At 44.2% G+C, this 21,666-nt stretch overlaps 1 protein-coding gene across 1 annotated transcript; it reads left to right on the top strand.

Moving 5' to 3' along the window:
* The first annotated feature begins 3,764 nt into the window (after nt 1–3,764).
* LOC125551140 lies at nt 3,765–15,466 on the top strand. The gene is made up of 3 exons (XM_048714296.1): nt 3,765–4,233; nt 6,814–7,125; nt 14,585–15,466. The coding sequence occupies exons 1-3, from the start codon at nt 3,856–3,858 to the stop codon at nt 15,104–15,106; spliced, it is 1,212 nt and encodes a 403-aa protein (XP_048570253.1). The 5' UTR covers nt 3,765–3,855; the 3' UTR covers nt 15,107–15,466.
* Nucleotides 15,467–21,666: the final 6,200 nt, after the last annotated feature.

Below are 21,666 nucleotides of genomic sequence, written 5' to 3'. Positions count from 1 at the left end.
TGTTGGAAGTGATTCCAAGGTTGATAAGATCACCATCGCACACTCCCTTTACCTTTGGGATTAGTGTTGAACCTAAAATAAATGTTATTTGGTGTTTGTGTTGAGCATAAATATGATTGGATCATGTTTATTGCAATACGGTTATTCATTTAAGTCAAAGAATAATTGTTGTTCTATTTACATGAATAAAGCCTTTTATGGTCATACACTCAATATAAATGGTTTATTGAATCTCGATCGTAGTGATACACATATTCATAATATTGAAGCCAAAAGATGCAAAATTAATAATGATAGTGCAACTTATATGTGGCATTGCCGTTTAGGTCATATTGGTGTAAAGCGCATGAAGAAACTCCATGTTGATGGACTTTTGAAATCACTTAATTATGAATCATTTCATGCTTGTGAACCATGCCTCATGGGCAAGATGACTAAGACTCCGTTCTCCGGAACAATAGAGCGAGAAACAGACTTGTTGGAAATAATACATACTGATGTATGCGGTCCGATGAGTGTTGATGCTCGCGACGGGTATCGTTATTTTCTTACCTTCATAGATGATTTGAGCAGATATGGGTATATGTACTTAATGAAACATAAGTCTGAAACATTTGAAAAGTTTAAAGAATTTCAGAGTGAAGTGGAAAATCATCGTAACAAGAAAATTAAGTTTCTACGATCTAATCGTGGAGGTGAATATTTGAGTTATGAGTTTGGTCTTCATTTGAAACAATGTGGAATAGTTTCGCAACTCACGCCACCTAGAACACCACAGTGTAATGGTGTGTCCGAACATCATGACCGTACTTTATTAGATATGGTGCGATCTATGATGTCTCTTACCGATTTACCACTATTGTTTTGGGGTTATGCATTAGAGACAGCTGCATCCACGTTATATAGGGCACCATCTAAATCCGTTGAGATGACACCGTATGAATTATGGTTTGGCAAGAAACCAAAAATTATAGATACGTTGGAGACGTATCACTCCCTCCACAGATTTCCACCTCGGTCATATCGTTGTAGTGCTTAGGCGAAGCCCTGCGTCGGTAACTTCATCATCACCGTCATCACGCCGTCGTGCTGAAAAAACTCTCCCCCGACACTCAGCTGGATCTAGAGTTTGTGGGACGTAACCGAGCTGAACGTGTGCAGATCGCGGAGGTGCCGTACATTCGGTGCTAGGATCGGTCGGATCATGAAGACGTACGACTACATCAACCGCGCTGTCATAACGCTTCCGCTTACGGTCTACGAGGGTACATAGACAACACTCTCCCCTCTCGTTGCTATGCATCTCCTAGATGGATCTTGCGTGTGCGTAGGATTTTTTTTGAAATTACTGCGTTCCCCAACATTCTTAGCCCTTGCCGCAAGTACTCGAGATGGGACGACGGGGTCACATCTTTCGTGAGTCTCTGCTCGTGACCGCACTACCAACACACTAACGGTTTGGATATTTGATCCGAGGGGCCTCTGGCCTGATAGCACTAACCATCACGTGGGCATAGTATGGGCGTTATGCCTCGTATGCATCAGCCGAAGCTTAATAGACGTCAGCGACTGAGCGGCGCGCGCCGGGTTGGACCGCGTAAGCACCTGCCTTGTTAAAGGAGGTAGCTAGGTCTGCTCACCGGCCGCCCACGCAACGTGTAGGAGTTCCCGGGGCGATGGCCCAAGACCCCTGGGGGCATAGGTTTAGTCCGGCGTGCTGACCTCTCTATTAAGCCCAGGTCGGGTTGCGGCGTATCATTTGACCGAGGCCGGGCATGACCCAGGAAACTGTGTCCGGCCGGAGTTAATCGAGTATGGTGGGTAAGTTGGTGCACCCCTGCAGGGAACAAAACATCTATCGATAGCATGTCCTATGGTAACGGACACTTGGAGTTGTATTTCGATCGATACAACTAGAACCGGATACTTGAGATGAGAAATGGATATGAGAAATGGATAGTATGGCTCTGGGATTGCTTTCTCGCAAGGAGTCGATGGAGGATCTCTGGGCGAGGTTGATGACACTACTACTATTTTACTTTATGCTACTCTTATCTCTTCTGATGCTGCAAGATGCTTGAAACTGCTTGAAGATGCCAGTCTTCGATAGGCTAGGCTTTCCCCTTCTCTTGTGGCATTCTGCAGTTCAGTTCATAGATACTACCCATTTCATTGATACCGATGCATATGTAGTGTAGATCCTTGCTTGCGAGTACTTTGGATGAGTACTCACGGTTGCTTTGCTCCCCCTTTTTCATCTCTTTCCATTCTTCTCGGATGCTGCAACCAGATGGTGGAGCCCATGATCCAGACGCCACCTTCGACGACGACTACTACTACATCGCGGGTGCCTACTGCTACATGGAGGCCGCCGCCGACCAGGAGTAGTTAGGAGGCTCTGAGGCAGGAGGCCTTGCCTTTTCGATTGTTGCTGCTTTTGTGCTAGCCTTCTTAAGGCAAACTTGTTAAACTTATGTATGTACTCAGATATTGTTGCTTTCACTGACTCTTGTGTATTCGAGCTCTCGAGGCTCCTGGCTTGTAATATAAGGCCTGTATTATTTTAATTTATGTCTAGAGTTGTGTTGTGATATCTTCCCATGAGTCCTTGATTTCGATCGTACATATCTGCGTGTATAATCAGTGTACGATTGAATCGGGGACGTCACAGCCAGGGCTTGCACTGTCATACTAGAGGTCGTGGCGTCTCAAGATCTCTGGATCTGTCACTCTTTCTTTGGTATGGCTGGATCACACAATGATATCAACGTGCTTCAGTGCTCGCCTGTGTTTGCTAGGCTTGTCGAAGGCAACAACCCACCGGTGAACTTTACTGTCAACGGCCACAACTACGACAAAGGATACTACCTGGGTGACGGTATCTATCCTCAGTGGACCACTATTGTCAAAACAATACCCAACCCTGTCGGAGAGAAGAGGAAAACATTTGCCCAAGAGCAAGAGAGTGCTAGGAAGGATGTCGAGCGTGCCTTTGGTGTTTTGTAATCTCAATGGGACATCGTTCGATATCCTGCTAACCTAGAGCACGCAGAAACTGTGGGAGGTGATGACTACTTGTGTGATCATGCACAATATGACCGTAGAAGACGAGCGCTCGGAACGTCTGTACGATCAAGGATTTCAATTTCAGGATGAGAATGTTGTGCGGAGGAGCGGCAACGTTTGAACAATTCACCCAATCTCATCATGACATGTGTGATTGGAAAACTCACGTGCAGCTGCAAAATGATTTGGTTGAGCATATGTGGGCTCATATTGGCAACCAATAGATGTATCTTCTTTTATTCGTTTACAAAACTATGCGAGACATTTTTATTTTTATTTGACTTGTAAAACCATGCTATTTTATTTGGTTCATACTATGTTATTTGACTATATGTTTAAAATGCAAATTCATCAATGCAAAATATAGTGGCCGGCCGGGTGCACTGCCAACCCATATCTAAAACAGTGCAGATGCCGGACGGGACGGCGGATCCAAATGAACAAAAAACGGACAAAATCGCCGTCTGTTTGGGTCGCCTCATTGAAATTGCTCTAAGCAATCCAAACAATTAAAAACTTGTCAATTTTGAAAAATCTTAAAGTTACCAAATGTTTGCTAGCGAAATTTTGGTTCTCAACCAAGCATGCCCAATAATGCACTCCTCTCGCAAGTTCATGCACGGAAAACTACGATTCGCTCTTTCCAACGGCAACACGCCAGAGGCTAGAGAGAGAAGAGAATCCTAGAGGCCAGAGAGAGGGAGAGAGAATGTGATGTGATCGCGGAGGACGGAGAGAGAGAGAGAGAGAGAGAGAGAGAGAGAGCAAGGGGGACGAGACGACGCAACAATGAGCAGTGCCGCCACCTACGCGGAGAGCATCGCTTCCTGCCGCACTCCAGTTCCCATCCGCTCCCCATCCCTCGCAGCCACGGCGGCGGCGGTACCCGACGCAGCCCCCCTCCCCGTGAGGCGGCAGCTCGATTTCCCCAGCGGCGACGGCAACACGGATGACGATGATGACTTCTTCTATCTCGTCGCAGAGGAGATAGAGGAGATGGAGCGAAACCTAGACCAGGTCACGCGCCGCGCCGCGCAGAGCTTGACGCCGCCGACGGTAGCGCGGGCACGCCCGAATTTCCGTGAGAGGCTGTGCATTTGCCGGCGCGGGCCGTGTGCCGTTGAGTGGAAGGAGGGAGGATGGGCATACGTCTGCTCGGCGCCGCTGGTGAGCCTCCCCCTCCCATGTTTTTTTTGAACCCCCCCCCCCCCCCCCCCCCTCTGCCCAACCAAAGATCATCTCTTGGTTATGATTTTTGCTTCTTTTTTGTGGTATAAGAATGGTTTATTGGACGTCTTTGACCAGTTTCTGTATAAGGGAAAATTCTGATGTACTCCCGGAAGGCGGGGGGGGGGGGGGGGGGGGGGGTTAATTTCTTGGAGTTCTCTGTTTTGGAGTGCGAAGACGATGGATTGACGATGTTGGGATTAGGGGTGGCAAGATGCAGGATGACATGGAGGTTTTTTTTTTGTTTTGTTTTGCTTCTAGAGTCTTTGCAGTGTTCTTTATGGCTATCATAATTTCTAAAAAAGGGTTGTTTTTATCTGAGCTCCTGAAGTGTTTTTCTTCGATTTGGCAACAAGCCATCGCTTTCTGGGGAAACTGGGTGCGATTTTTGATAACTGCTCACCTACTGACGCAGTAATTTGGAATAACTGCTCAGATCCAGCAAGCAAAAGCTTCTGTTTTGGAGTGCGAAGACGATGGATTGACGATGTTGGGATTAGGGGTGGCAAGATGCAGGATGACATGGAGATTTTTTTTTCTTTTTGCTTCTAGAGTCTTTGCAGTGTTCTTTATGGCTATCATAATTTCTAAAAAAGGGTTGTTTTTATCTGAGCTCCTGAAGTGTTTTTCTTCGATTTGGCAACAAGCCATCGCTTTCTGGGGAAACTGGGTGCGATTTTTGATAACTGCTCACCTACTGACGCAGTAATTTGGAATAACTGCTCAGATCCAGCAAGCAAAAGCTTCTGTTTTGGAGTGCGAAGACGATGGATTGACGATGTTGGGATTAGGGGTGGCAAGATGCAGGATGACATGGAGATTTTTTTTTCTTTTTGCTTCTAGAGTCTTTGCAGTGTTCTTTATGGCTATCATAATTTCTAAAAAAGGGTTGTTTTTATCTGAGCTCCTGAAGTGTTTTTCTTCGATTTGGCAACAAGCCATCGCTTTCTGGGGAAACTGGGTGCGATTTTTGATAACTGCTCACCTACTGACGCAGTAATTTGGAATAACTGCTCAGATCCAGCAAGCAAAAGCTTCATATTTGATTTTGATAATTTCCTGTAAAAATTAACCATTCATGTGCTAACTATTTTGGAAATACGAGATTACAATGCATAATTTACAAGAGATACATACACACTGGACACATGGGTCTTTTTTTATGTAGATTAGTTGTAGGCATGAGAAATAAGATAAATTGTGAATAGTTGCTGAAATCACAACATAATTTTTCTTTTTTATTTCTCGCCGTGTGTATCAAATGTGGATTGGAACTTTGTGAAATGGTAGATGCATTTTGTGTTAACGCTGAGGACATAATCACAATCTTTTGTATCTCATTGGACGTCCATGCATCCCGCTGTGACCTAAAGGTTAATGTGTGTAAAGCCATTGCTCTTTGGGGCATCATAACAAAATGTTCTCATGGATTAAGCTCAAAATTTGGATCCGAGTTTGTAACTACTTTACCAAGGCTTTTCTACTCAAGCTCTCAGATTTAAAGTCACTTGGCTAATTCATTGTGCATGACACTGACAGTGCCTGCTTATGATTAGTGTTCAGTCTGTAAGGTTGAGAATCTGTAGTCTATACTTCTTTATAGCTATTTCTTGGGATACTTCAGATATCTGTGGTGTAAGAGCATCTCCAATGGTTGTAAGATAGTTGTTGGTAGACTTTGCCACATAGGATTTTTGATGATGTGTTATACAATAAATGAGGAAAGAGAGGAAGGTTGTATGTATATGAACCAACACCCCTTATACAAGCTCCAATGTAGAATGAGAGAGCACCTTATTTATTATCTCACATGCTATTGAGCAAACTAGATACAACCCATTGGAGTTGTTGTATGTTAAGGTGTTGGTTGATGACATGGCATATTTTACCAACAAGCTAACATACAGACTGTTGGAGATGCCCTAAGGAATAAATAGCTATTGATTTAGCAACAACAATAATGTGTAGTTATTTCAGCATGTGATTAATACAGTGTACATGACTTTGACTCCAGTTAATAATGATATACATTTACTATAGGACTTCCGTGGGATCTCTGTTGTTTTATGAAGTCCAGTATGTAAGTTTGCTGCCATCAATTATAGCATGATATCTGTAAACCTTACTGTTATTTACAGCATGGTGTGTAATTCCATAATTTGGTTTGCCTTTATGCCCAGCCTTCACAGTCTCCATAATTGATCCTTGCTTGTTTGTAGAAAACAGAAACACAATTAGAAACTTGTTGCAAGAGAGGATGTGCTATGTTAATGATCCTGTATGGATTGATCTGTCCCTTTGTCTATTAGCCTCTCTTGAAGTTGCAGGCTAATTCATTTAGCCCAAGATCATTTAGTTGGTTAGAGATGCCTTTTTTCCATTTTTGTGCCATTTAGTTACATTCTCTTTCAGCTAACTTACTTAGATTTCTTATTTGCATTTTTTATTCTTTCACTAATTTCTCCAACTCCTGAATGTAAACTTGACACAATATTTATTTGTTGAACCTAAAATTTTCAGAAGTGCAGACATTCTTCTTATTGCATGGAATCTGATGTCAATCCAAGTTCACAGCCTGCCTTTTTGAGTCATCATGAACCCGACAATCATATGACTAATGGTACAACTCAAGTTAATGTTAGTCCCCAAGGTGCTGGTGCTACAACTCCTGTAAATGTTACTCCCCAACGTGATGGTGCTAGGACTCCAGTTACTTTTAGTCCCCAAGGAGCTAGATCCAGTGGTGAAGTACCAACCTGCAAGTGTACTGCTGGGAAGTGCAAAACTGAGAAAAAAAACGGGGTGGTCTACTATGTGTGTCATATACCAAAGGTAATATTTCTGTTTGATAGTTCTCTTGTCTTCATTCCTCTTAATATGTTTTAGTAATACTTGATATGACTATGGTCAGTTTATACTGTCTTGGTCTGTTTTGTATAAGATGGTTTAGCTCTTGATAGCTGCTGTTTGTTTTATTGATTGTACTAGTCCTGCGAAAAGCAGTCAAATAAGTCATGACAGAAGATACACATACTTCTTTTCTTTTTGAGAATGAGGATCTATGCATGAATAAGTGTTATGAAAAAAGATATGCTAGAACTTCTCATGGCAACGACAAGAGATTAGCTGTCGCTTTGGCGTGTTTTTGTTAGGAATATGCAACTTGTATATCCATGAGGCCATAGGCCGATATATATATACATGTACAGATGTGGAACATATGCAGGAAACCCCTTATACAACGGGATAAATACAAAGGGATACATGACTTATATTATAACTCTAACACCCCCCCTCAAACTCATGGTGGATGAACAACACTGAGTTTGGAGAGATAAAAGCCATGTTGTGCTCTAGTCTGAGCCTTCGTCAGGAAATCCGCCAACTGTAACTCGGAAGGCACATACTGAAGAGCAATAACCTGATCCTGCACAGCAGCACGCACATAGAACGCATCAACACCAATATGCTTGGTGAGCTCATGCTTCACAGGATCACGTGCAATGCTGATAGCACCTGTACTGTCAGATAAAAGCAGAGTCGGTGTAGTGACAGAAACACCAAAATCCTGAAGTAACCACCGTAACCAAGTCACCTCTGCCGTCAAAAGAGCCATTGCTCGCAACTCAGCCTCAGCACTCGAACGGGAAACTGCAAGCTGTTTCTTCGTCTTCCAGGCAATGAGAGAACCACCAAGAAAAACACAGTAAGTAGAAAGTGAACGGCGATCGGAAGGATCACTAGCCCACGTAGCATCCGAATAGGCCTGGAGCTGTAAAGAACTGGAGCGAGGAAAGAATAGACGGTGAGAGATCGTGCCTCGAAGATATCGAAGAACACGAAGGAGATGACTATAGTGAACCGAGGTGGGGGCAGAGACAAACTGACTCAGAATATGAACCGGATAAGAGATGTCCGGACGAGTGACAGCTAGATAGACAAGACTGCCAACAAGATGATGATAACGCGTCGGGTCAGGGAGAGGATCACCATCAGTAGCACGGAGGTGAACATTGAGCTCCATAGGAGTCTCAACAACGCGCTCGTCAGTAAGAGCAGCACGAGCAAGAAGATCCTGGATATACTTTTCCTGGGATATAAAAAAGCCATCAGAGGTAGAAGAGACTTCAATCCCAAGAAAGTAGCGAAGAGGTCCAAGATCAGACATAAGAAACTGCTCACTAAGACGGGCCTTTACAAAGGCAATATACTCGGGGTCATCCCCCGTGATGATCATGTCATCACCATCAGTAGCACGGAGGTGAACATTGAGCTCCATAGGAGTCTCAACAACGCGCTCGTCAGTAAGAGCAGCACGAGCAAGAAGATCCTGGATATACTTTTCCTGGGATATAAAAAAGCCATCAGAGGTAGAAGAGACTTCAATCCCAAGAAAGTAGCGAAGAGGTCCAAGATCAGACATAAGAAACTGCTCACTAAGACGGGCCTTTACAAAGGCAATATACTCGGGGTCATCCCCCGTGATGATCATGTCATCAACATAAAGAAGAAGAGTCCGACCACGAGGAGAAAGGTGAATAAACAATGCTGGATCATGAGCACTGGCTAAAAAACCAGCAACAGTGATCACAGAAGCAAAGCGCTCAAACCAGGCGCGGGGGGCTTGCTTAAGGCCATAGAGAGAGCGACGAAGACGACATACCATGCCATCAGGAACAGAATACCCAGGTGGTGGCTGCATGTACACCTCCTCACGCAGCTCACCATTAAGAAAGGCATTCTTAACATCAAGCTGAGATATAGACCAGTGGCGTGCAGAGGCAACGGCAAGAAGTGTACGAACAGTGGTCATATGAGCCACAGGAGCAAAAGTCTCGTCATAATCACGACCATGCTCCTGCTGAAAACCACGAGCCACAAGACGAGCTTTGTGACGCTCAAGAGAACCATCGGAGCGAGTCTTAACCTTGTAGACCCACTTACAAGTGATTGGACGGACTCCGGGAGGAAGAGAAACAAGATCCCAGGTACCAGTGCGTTCAAGAGCAGCAATCTCCTCTGCCATCGCAAACTGCCATTCAGGATGAACAACAGCCTGACGGTAAGAAGTCGGCTCAAGAACAGCAGCACCAGCGGTGGGAAATCCAAAGCGATCAACAAGCGGACGAGGACGAGAATGCAAGCCATAAGTAGGCTGAGAGGAAGATGACGACCCATCCACAGAGGCATCGACTGGTCGTGGACGACGAGTGTAATGCTGAGGAAAAGATGGAATAATAGAAGGAGGAATCGGCAAGGTAGAATCAGGGGGTGGCGACGAAGAAGTCACCGGAGATGAAGGTGTAGAATCCGGTGACAGGCTGGGAGAGGAGACCGGGGAGGAAGTCACCGGAGATGAAGGTGGAGAACCCGGTGACATGCGAGGCGAGGAGACCGGGGAGGATGGTGGCTGCAAATCAACTAGATGTGGAGAAGAAGAGGAAGTGAAACGGAGAGGTACAGTCTCGGCGGAGGTGATAGGTGAGTCAGGAAAAGTGAGGAAAGAGATATCCTGCACTGAAAAAGTCGAGGAAGATGGGCGTGGGTAGAAGGGACGAGACTCTTCAAAAGTCACATCTCGAGAGATACGCATCCGACGACCAATAGGATCCCAACAACGATAGCCCTTATGCTCATCACTATAGCCTAAGAAGACACACTCAACAGACTGAGCGGTCAGTTTGGTGCGTTCGCGAGGGGCAAGAAGGACATAGCAAACACAACCAAACGAGCGAAGCATCGAATAATCGGGAGAACGATCAAAAAGTCGCTCAAAAGGAACACCACCCTGTAGAGCAGCGGAAGGCTGTATATTGATAAGATAGGTGGATGTGGAGACGGCCTCAGCCCAAAAATGAGGCGGGAAAGAGGCAGCAATCATCAATGCACGAGCCGTCTCAAGAAGATGTCGATGCTTTCGCTCAGCCACACCATTCTGAGCATGAGCACCAGGACAAGAGAATTGAGAGAGAGTCCCGTGCTCAGCAAGAACACCACGCAACATCTTAGAGATATACTCGCCAGCGGAGTCAGCACGAAAAACACGAATGGGTGAAGAGAACTGAGTATGAACCATGGCAGCAAAACGCTTATAAATAGACAACACCTCAGAACGAGAAGTCATGAAATAAAGCCATGTGTAACGAGAGAAATCATCTATGAAAATAATATAGTATTTATGACCACCTTTCGAAGCGAAAGGGGCCGGACCCCATACATCAGAATGGACTAAATCGAAAGGACGCTTAGACACTGACTCACTATGTGAATATGGTAACTGAATCTGCTTGCCAAGATGACAACCCTGACACTCTAAAGAGACATCTCCTGAGACAGACCCCAGAAGGCCTCGACGAACTAAAGAAGACAACCGAGAACCACACAGATGACCAAGTCGATGATGCCACTGCTGGAAGGAACCAGTGACGGAGGCGACAGAAGCGGAAGAACTGGCGATGGTGGTGGCAGCAGAAGGAACATGAAGCCAGTCCAACTCCCAAAGACCCTGAGAATCACGGCGGCGAGGGCCAGCCCCAACCAGAGTGTGCGTGTGACGGTCCTGGACAGAACAAGAGTCAACGTCAAGGATGACGCGACAACCAGAATCCGTAAGTTGACCAGCAGAAAACAAATTCATGGTAAGTCGAGGAACATGAGCAACATCAGGAACAGAATAAGGAGTAGTAAGATTGCCTCTACTAGCAACAGAAAGTGGAGTACCATCAGCAGTGAAGACATGAATAGGAGAATCCAGTGATCGAAGAGAGGACAAAGTGGAAGAATGAGAAGACATATGAAAAGAAGCTCCAGAGTCCAGAACCCAGGGGGATGTACCTGACTGTGTAGAGGGTGATTGCTCAGTGCGGGAAGCATCAGTCACAGAACCGGCAGTACCCGTCGAGGAAGAACCTGAAGCCGCGAGCAGACGCTTAAGTCTCAGAATATCCTGCTCAGTCAAAGCAATGGCTGAAGTTGTCGAGGTAGATGACGAAGTCTCGGAAGATGATGATCGAGCCTTGCGCAGGTGTTTCTTCTTCGTGTAGCACTGAGACTCAAGATGACCATCATTGTTGCAATAGGCGCAATGTGGACGGGGGCGACCTGAGCCTCTAGAAGAAGTGGGCAAGAGCGGCGGAGCACTCGAGCGAGAAGGGGTCGGTGGAGCAAGTGGCGTAGGAGCACGAGTAGCAAGCACAGAGGGAACCTCCAGCAAACCAGCACCACGTAAGCGAGTCTCCTCAGCACGAATCTCAGAAAGCGCCTCCATGAGAGAAATACGGCCACGAGCAAACAACTGAGCACGCCGGGGCTCAAACTCCTTACGGAGCCGAGACAAGAACTCATAGACGCGATGAAACTCCAAATTGGCCTGGACAGCCTGGCAACAGCACTACGAAGAGAATCAAGCTGGCGCCAGATAGCAGAACTCTGTGCATAGAAGTCATCAACAGTAGAGTCACCCTGCTGAAGAGCATGCTCCTGACGGATCACAGAGAGGTATAAGGCATCACCAGAGGGCTGATAGCGCTCACGAAGACGGGTCCACATCTCAAAGACAGTAGAAAGACCCAGAAATTCAGAAGCAAACTGCGGCAGAACACTAGCAGTGAGAACAGCTGCAGCACGGGCATCATCATCAAGCCACTGGGTGTAAACAGACAGAGCACCATGATACGTCTGAAGAGCCTCCTCATAAGCCAAAACTCTCTCATCATAAGCACGATCAGCAGCCTCATCAGCAACCTTAGCCGCATCCTTAGCGGCCTGATTAGCATCCGTAGGAAGAACCGATGGAGTTGGCGGAGTAGGGGCCACCGGAGGAACTGGACGTGGCGGACAGCAGACCTCGCCAGAAAGAACACCCCAAAGACGGATGCCACGCATGTGAATGCGCATGAAGCCAGTAAACTCGGTGTAGTTAGTACCATCAAAGATCACCGGACAGCGAGGGACAGCAACATAGCCCGATGCAGCAGACTTTTTTTTTTTGAGAACCGATGAGAGCAGAGTCGGGAACAGCAGAACCAGGCGCGAGATACTGGAGGATCAGGCGACCCGACGCGCCGGCAGGGGCACCGGACCGCAGCCCAGGAGCCCGACGACGCAGTCCCCACCCGCCGGAGATGCAAACTTGAAGGTCCCAGCCACCGAAGCCTCCGCAGCGCGCCGCTGGAGAAGACGCTGGCGACGGGATCCTTCGAGCGGGACCGGCTGGGGAGAGTCCGATCGGGAGGGCTGGTTGGGGAGATCCGATCAGGAGGGAGATCCGATCGGGAGGGCCGGCTTCGATCGGGAGACTCAGGAGATCGAGGACGGGGGCTTTGAGCGAGATGAGACAGGCGGCTGGGAATCGATAGCACGAGTTGCAACATGCAGACAAAATTACCCTAGCTCTGATACCATGTTAGGAATATGCAACTTGTATATCCATGAGGCCATAGGCCGATATATATATACATGTACAGATGTGGAACATATGCAGGAAACCCCTTATACAACGGGATAAATACAAAGGGGTACATGACTTATATTATAACTCAACAGTTTTAACGATTATTGTGGTTGATAAATCAAGTATGCTAGAAATTATCATCAAAGGAAGAGCATTTGGGACCTCAGTTCGGTAGGTCCTAATGAAAATGTGCAGTTAATGACCCAAAGCTTTGAGGGAACATAGAATTACGGTAGAAATTCCGACAGAAGAAAAAACATCTAGCCCCCCACTTTGGTGTGTCTTAATGATGATATGTGGTTAAAAGCTCTGAACGGGAAACAAGGGGATAGGAGATATGTATATTTTGAAGATAGAAGAAAGAGTTCACCAGCAAGTAAATGCAGAAGGGTGCGCAGGTATATAAGGATGAAGAAGAGGAGTAGAGAATTAGAGAAGGGAGTAGTTTGTTATAATCAACAATACCAAACCTAGTATGTTACACATACAGCTCTAATCTTTTAACAGATGGAACATTGGTATGTAACGACTATGACTCCTAACAAAACCCCAATTCTCGATTAGACCAACTCTTCTACTGTTTAATATCTCTCGCTCCTGTATGTGAGCTGTGCTAGTGTTGTGTGTGCCTGGCATCTGCACCAGAACATGCATTGATATATGGGGCTTCAGAAATCAAAAGATTAAGTATGACTTCTTCCAAGAATTGTGCCTTGAGAAATCAAGAGACTAAGTATACTCGTACATCCACGATCAACTAATTCTAATCCCTATTCTCCCAAGGGATCAAACAAGAGATCAGAACAATCTAATCTTTTTGATTGAAGGGGTAACTTCTAATCTGCATCAAAATATGTAAACTGTTCTAGGGGGGGTGCGGGGTGGGGTGGGGTGGGTGTACTGAAGCAAAACTCTATGTCGAAACATCCATCTGGCCGTCCAAAAGTAGGTGTTTAGCTTAGTTGTTTAATGCTTCGGTAACCATCCTTTTAGCTCTGATTCTCGGCGGGATAGCTTCCACAACCATGGGAGCGATCATGTCCAGCAATAGTCGAAACATCCATCTGTCCGTCCAAAAGTAGGTGTTCTTGCCATTCCCAACTTGCACTCTGGCAGCTGCATGGAATAAGGCTCTCTCCTCCCAAGGCAACTCCATGGTTTATCCGCAGCCATGTGCAATCGCCAAGCCAACCGCAACCTGAAGGCCGCGTGCATGATGTTCAGGTCCAGAATCCCGAGAACCCCCCCCCCCCCCCCCCCCCCCCCCCCCCCCCCCCCCCCCCCCCCCCCCCCCCCCACACACACACACACCACACGCTGGGGCCTGCAGATTGCCTGCCAAGCCACCGAATCACTTCCCTTCCACAGGAAGGCTCTCTGAATTTTGTCAATTGCCTTGAAAACCCATGGAGTCGGATCTAGGGAGACATGAGGAGGAAGAGTGGAAGTGCAGTCAGCAGTGCCTGAACTAGAATCAAACCCATTTGTTTTTCAGGCCCTTTTGTATGTGTTCATTTCTCCACTTTCATCAACTTAAGTGTAAGTTTATCTGATTAAGCTGTCCTACTATCTCTTGTTTAACAACATTTAGGTAAGACACGACGAGCAGTTGAATAAGTTATACCTCCAAATGCCTTTACTATTTAGTATATTTGTTTGGTTGGGAGTTTGTGTGAATAGATTATGGCTTTTAATATGTGTGATACGAATTACTACTCTTCCTAGCGCTAACATATCAATTACTACTCATAATTTAGAATCCACAGTGCAAATTTACACTTACGTTTGTATGCAATCCAGATGGTTTAGGTCAGTAATCAGAACTTGTTCATTCTGCAGGGCCAAGGTGCATGCTCTCACCGCGAGCCAGTCGAAGCTGCTGCTGAAGAACCACCACTAACTGGATACACCAATCCAAGGGAGAGTGAACATTTGGGGTACAATCCAGTTGCAAAGGAAGCTAATGTGCATGCCATGATGGGAGGCCACAATGAAACTAGACAATTCGATCCTGATCAACCCCCTGAATATGATGAATGGCCGTTTGAAATTGTTGAGGGTGATGTTGTACCCACAGCCCACTTGTGGCCTCCTCACCCTACACCCATTGCTGCAGTCGCTCAGGGATCGCCAGTTATGCTGCGCCAACAATTTGCTATGGTCCAAGTGGGAACACCAACTAAATCACCCATGCCACCTAAATGTACCATCAGCCCCAATACTCCTCGGTCAGGCAGTTGCTACCGGTGCCATGAAGAAGGACATTGGACCATCAACTGCCCTAAGAACGGCACTTGTTACCACTGTGGTATGGTTGGGCACTTTGTGAAGGATTGCCCTGGAGTACGCACCCAGAAATGATCGTAAGAAGCATATGAGAGTCTCATTATGTAAAAAGTAAGCACTGAGGCTAGCGATCTACTTCTGCATAATAATTGGCTTAAACGTGGCTGTCAGTTTATGGTTTAGGATTGAATGTACGGCGCGGGATACCCTGCTAAACTTAAACTTGTGGTGCCTGACTGCAAGGTTACTAATGCGGTTGGTTAATCACTAGTAGCATATGCAGAAGGGACAGTAAACTCGTAACTCGTATTTTGCGTATGCATTTGTAGTACTTTAAGTATGCGTTTGACTGGTAATGTTTTGCATATGCAGTAGCATAGCGTATCTATTTGTAGAACTACCTCGTCTGTAAACTAATATAAGACATTTTAGACACTTGGTGTCCCATCTGTATGAATTTCGGACGCGGCTCGTCTGACGTACGGCCCACACACTGACGTGTGGGCCCGGACCCACCCGTCAGCGGCCCAACGGCAGGGGGGCGTACGTCAGGGGATCCGGCTCCATGAATTTCAGGTGCAGACCTGAGTGCTAACGCGTTTCAGTGTGTGTATTCTTCTGAAGTTTCGAGGGTGGTTACTAATGTTATCCGTGTTGATGAACTGATGGGTGAGGTAACAGGTGTGTCAATCAATATGTTGAACTTTGAACAATTTGATTTCAAGGGTGTGGTGCTGTAAGATTCATTTATGAGAAACTTTGAGAGAAGATTTGTGAATGGAAAAGAATGAAATATGGTGTGTCATTAAAAACACTTTTTAAACCCAATGGGATAATCTATATACAAGGAGAAATCGATATGACATATATGAACACTTGTATTTATATTGTCTCGTTAAAAACCCTTAGGAGAAACCATCCAGGAAAAATGAGTATAATATATATAATTGGATGAATTTAGGAGTTTACCCCCCTAAACTTTGCAAAATTTAAGATCGTCGCATACCGATTCCATGGATATGTTTATGGAATGTAGAAGTTGGTAATAACACTATGAATAAACGGTTAGATTTTCACAAGACTTCATTTGCAAATTATCTCTTCAGCTTTCAATAATTTGTGAGGATAAGTAAATTTGGAGCAATGCGCTGCATGATATTGCTCTTCATATAAGCTGTAAGTATTAAGCAACACAAGCGGCAGTATCTTGATATTTGAAGTTATGTAGTTCTAATGAATCTCAACCACGCGATTTTATTGTGGTCAATCATTCCGCTAATTCATGCACATTTTGCAATGTTTAGATAAAGTAATTAGTATATCATAATGATCAGTGAAAGTAGCCATTGTAGTCTATTTAGATGAATTCCATGAAAAGAAGACTATTTCGGTGGACTCGGTTTGTCCCCTAGCACTATTGGGATCATATAAGTAGTCAGTGTCAGTATTAATCATATCTTGATTTTTCCTAATGGACATATTTGTGATTCGGCGGATATTCCTTATATCAACCCTATACCTTTGTTGTTTGGGGTTTCGCTCTGAATAAATTGATATCAAATGTAGTATCACACCTGACGTAGTTTGCAATCATATGAGTACTTTGATGTTATTGATACGCAGAGCTTCAGGTCCCTATATCACTTTGTTATCATCCCTAGGTTTGGATTTATAACCATATCAGGGACAATATCATTCTGCTTACAACAACCCCACTCCCCTTAAAAGAATATTATAGTGCCAGTATCATGAGTCATGAGGTTCTACTCTTTAGTCTGATAAGAAGAAATCAAGGTCTCGGTTCCGTATTAAGTAAAGATAGGGAGACCATAAATGTCTTGAACTGAAATGATAAATTTATATTGAACTTCTTTTGTAATTTTTGGATATATATATATATATATATATATATATATATATATATAGTCTGATATGTATATATCCTTCAGGGAATGCTCAAGTTTTACACTTAAGAAAATTTTGGTTGAACTCAAATTTCCGTCTTAAGATGATTTTGTTTATGTTTAGGTCTTCTATAGACATTGTGATGAGATCATCGACATAAACTAAGGTGATGTAAGAAAATCCAGTTGAGGATCTCTTAATGAGTACACATAAACGATCATCATTATTCAAGTAATCCTTTTGAAGAAGGAACTCACTTAGTGGTAGTACCATGTTTTTTTTACTATTTCAAGTCATATAGTGACTTGTGAAGTTTTACACAATATACATGTTAGGATTTATTTTGGGTTTGGAATTAATGTGTTATGTGGGCCATCAAAACTCTTAAGTTTGGATATAGATGGGTTGTGGGAGATGGTACCAAAACTAGGTCCTGGGAGGACATTTGGTTTGGTACATCTCCTCTCTTTGTCCAATTCTGGACCTTGTATTCCATTTGCCATCAGCAATGCTCTAGCATTTGGGAGGGCCATTCGATTAAACTTACCTTTAGAAGGACCTTTTCACATGCTATGATGGAATCTTGATACATCATTGAACAAATTGATGAAAGCATTTGCCTCTCTAATAATTGTGACTCTCATTTGACAACATGAATCTAAAGGTGAATATTCAACCATTCTTTGTATAGCATTATCAACTTTAGGGGTGTTCAACCCATATACATACTGTCCGTCTGGTTTATTTTTGTTCCCCCAAAAGTTCAGGTTTCTCTCTAGCTGTTATCACGGAACAAGCTTATGACTAGAGACAACCTACAGAAAAGGAATATCATCAAACGACTAGACTATGTTTTCAATTTAGAGCATGAAGCTATCCCACATATTTTCTTTGATTGTGTGGTTTGTAAAGAAATTTGGAAGCACCCCTCAGGTGTTCTCAAAATTAAATGCTAATTACTTTTTTATTACCACATTTGGGCCTGCGAAAAATAATAATAATATAGTGCTCAGTTCCATTTGTGCATGTGTTCTGTGGTGTATTTGAAAAAACTAGGAATACACATATCTTTAACAATGCACTATGTTATGACATCAAGCAGGTCTAGTGGCTTATTGTAGTGACTCGGAAAAATGGAGGATCCTACACAAGGATGTGAACCTTCCACATGTGGATGCTCTAGCTCAGGGACTCTCTACATGGATAAGCTCAGAGGCGGAACTATGTGTACTCTACCCCCCGGCCTTTGACCATGTTTTGAAGGTAAAAAATCAAGATGGCTTAGGTTCAAAAAGTTTGGATATAGATGGGTTGTGGGAGATGATACCAAAATTAGGTTCTTGGGGAACATTTCGTTTGGTACTTCTCCTCCCTCTATCCAATTCCCTTGTATTGCATTTGTCATGAGCAATGCTCTGGCATTTGGGAGGGCCATTCAATTAAACTCACCTTTATAAGGAACTTTTCTTGTGCTGTGATGGAATCCTTGTATATCCTTGGAAAAATTGTGACTCTCATTTGGCAACATGAATCTAAAGGTGAACATTCGACAGTTCTTTGTATAGCATTATCAACTTTAGGGGTGTTCAACCCATATACATACCATCTGTCTGGTATATTTTGGTTCCCCCCTAAAGTTCAAGTTTCCATCTGGCTATTATATCAGAACAAGCTTATGACTAGCAGATGGGTCTGGGTAGTCGATCTCTTCTGGCGTGTTCAAGGGGTCGTCGTGCCTCACTTTGTCTTTCTAAAGTCAGTGTTGCTGAGGAGCGGCCCTTGCAGTGACGATGACTAATACCTCCTTTTAGTGATTCGATAATGGAATAGAAAAGTGTATCCACACCTTTTTTCCCAGAGGTGATCCTCGGTTATCGAACCATGAAAGGAAGATTCCCTTGAAGCGATGGTCTCTAGCAAGCTTTTGTCAAAGGATCAATTCCAGCTTTTGACCGGATCAATTAAGAAAACAGTAATTTGAACACTTATAATAAAAATAGGTACGTGTATGAGGTCTTAATGCTTACAACCATGTATTTGTGTTGGGACCAGATATTATCTTAATTTGTGCGCTGGAAGTCACCCACCGAGATGTGCTTGTTACGAACCGAAGTGGGGGATGTGTCCAAATAACATCTTGATCAGCACGAGTCCAACATCAAGAATCAGTTGTCATACCGCAGGCCCTATTCATCGCCCGGGGTTGCCTCGATAATTAAGATAATGAAATCAGACAAGAGCTTTGGATGTTTAATGACTACACTCATGTATTCCCAAGGATAGGACCCGTGTTACCCTACTAAACCCTACTGTCACCGGTGTTTTGTATAACACTTCACGTCTCCTTCCTCCTAGCCTCACCATGGCTCGATCCCATAATCCCGGGTACCTGCAGGGATGAAGATCGCGGACAAGACAAGAGACATCTATGTAACAATTTTATTTCACACATACGAGATGTTAATTCAAAGCCCTTCCATTGACCCCCACAAAAAATACAAAGGGTTGCAAGGCCTATGCCTCACCCATACCTTACAGAACTACTCACATATGGACATCAGATCGCGAGAAGAAACCATTGAAGAGCACATCCTAAAGATTGATTGATTGCAAATATGTCTCACAATGGATGGCTTACGCGATGCACGATTTACATGTATGAACTAGATAAGGAAGCACTATGGTGGTGATGGTGGCTATGGAGATGGAAATGGCGGCGGCTAGGGTTTGTGGATGAAGAAGAAGAAGATGATGATGATGTTCTGGCTTCTGTCAATGCTCACATGTTGACATTTCGATGGGGTTCCCTTTATAAAAGTTGTTCACGTGGACGATCTGCCTCAGTTTCCACACAGTCTTTTTGTGCTATCTTCGCAGACACGCCTCCTATTGATTCCTTCTTTCTTCATTTCCCCTCCTTTCCATTTCCACATGTGATTTCTTCCCTTCTAGCCCATTTTCTATGGAAACACATCAAAGAGAGGATTTATGGAATCCTTTGCATTAATTAGCCATTAGTGGTAATATCAGAGCGAATATCTCTTTTAAATGAAATGTCTCGATTAAAGCTAAGGTAGATGAGTGTAAAAATATCACTCATCAATGACACAAGACGGGTGGTCGGTTCCTGCGCTAGCTCAGCACAAGCCCAACGCTTTTCTCCCGCAATGCTCGTCGATAGAGTCGGAGCTTCCTGGTCACTGACGCGTGTGGTTGACCATTTGGCATTTATAGGCGCACACCTCTATGCTTTTTTGCGATGAGGGCTACATCAATGCTTGTCGATGTTGGAGTCAGAGTCACCCTTGCGGAGGAGTGAGGACGATGACATCAGACTGCAACCTCGATGACGCTTTTCTCCTCGGCGGCGTGTGTGCATTCTTGTGTGGGTTGTCAGATCGCCCTGTTTGCCTTATTTTTCAGGCGTGATGTGATGGTTTTTGCCCGGTTTTCCGTTAATTAATTAGGCAACTCCCTTTGATCTTTTTTGATGAATTGGGCCCTAAGGGACTGCGTTTCAAAAACTATAGAAAAGGAGTATCATCGAACCACTAGACTGTGTTTTTTCTATTCATAGCATGACGACATCTCATATCTTTTCTTTGATTGTGTGGTTGGTAAAGAAATTTGAAAGCGTCTCTCTAGTGTTCTCAAAATTAATGCGGGTGTTGATTATTTTCCTATTGCCAGATTTTGGCCCATGGATAAAAAATGTAGTTGGCCTGAGAATAACATCAAGCATGTCCCCTAGCTTATTCTAGGATGTGTTTGGTTAGAGGGACATGCTAGTGAAGGAACTATGCCCTTGAGGCAATAATAAAGTTGTTATTTTATATTTCCTTATATTCATGATAAATGTTTATTATTCATGCTAGAATTGTATTGATCGGAAACCTTAATACATGTGTGAATACATAGACAAACACTATATCCCTAGTGAGCCTCTACTTGACTAGCTCGTTGATCAAAGATGGTTAAGGTTTCCTAACCATGGACATGAGTTGTCATTTGATAACGGGATCACATCATTAGGAGAATCATGTGATGGACAAGACCCATCCATTAGCTTAGCATAATGATCGTTCTGTTTTATTGCTATTGCTTTCTTCATGTCAAATACATATTCCTTCGACTATGAGATTATGCAACTCCTGGATACCGGAGGAATGCCTTGTGTGCTATCAAACATCACAACGTAACTGGGTGATTATAAATATGCTCTACAGGTATCTCCGAAGGTGTTTGTTGAGTTGGCATAGATCGAGATTAGGATTTGTCACTCCGAGTATCGAAGAGGTATCTCTGGGCCCTCTCGGTAATACACATCATAAGCTTGCAAGCAAACGACTAAGGAGTTGGTCACGAGGTGATGTATTACGGAATGAGTAAAGAGACTTGCCGGTAACGAGATTGAACTAGGTATGAAGATACTGACGATCGAATCTCGGGCAAGTAACATACTGATAGGCAAAGGGAATAACGTATGTTGCCATAACGGTTCGACCGATAAAGATCTTCATAGAATATGTAGGATCCAATATGAGCATCCAGGTTCCGCTATTGGTTATTGATTGGAGAGGTGTCTTGGTCATGTCTACATAGTTCTCGAACCCGTAGGGTCCGCATGCTTAACATTCGATCACGATATTGTATTATATGAGTTATGTGATTTGGTGACCGAATGTTGTTCGGAGTCCCGGATGAAATCACGGACATGACGAGGAGTCTCG

The sequence above is a fragment of the Triticum urartu genome, chromosome 4 (genome assembly GCF_003073215.2).
Source record: "Triticum urartu cultivar G1812 chromosome 4, Tu2.1, whole genome shotgun sequence".
NCBI lineage: Eukaryota > Viridiplantae > Streptophyta > Magnoliopsida > Poales > Poaceae > Triticum > Triticum urartu.
Note: the sequence above shows the minus strand (reverse complement) of the source record. Positions and strands in the feature narration are given on the sequence as shown.

What these genes read in the sequence shown, in the direction of transcription:
- LOC125551140 (XM_048714296.1), top strand. Translation starts at nt 3,856, where the DNA reads ATGAGCAGTGCCGCCACCTACGCGGAGAGCATCGCTTCCTGCCGCACT. An exon ending in ACGTCTGCTCGGCGCCGCTG is followed by an intron (nt 4,234 to 6,813) that starts GTGAGCCTCCCC and finishes TAAAATTTTCAG; the next exon opens with AAGTGCAGACATTCTTCTTA. An exon ending in ATGTGTGTCATATACCAAAG is followed by an intron (nt 7,126 to 14,584) that starts GTAATATTTCTG and finishes TTCATTCTGCAG; the next exon opens with GGCCAAGGTGCATGCTCTCA.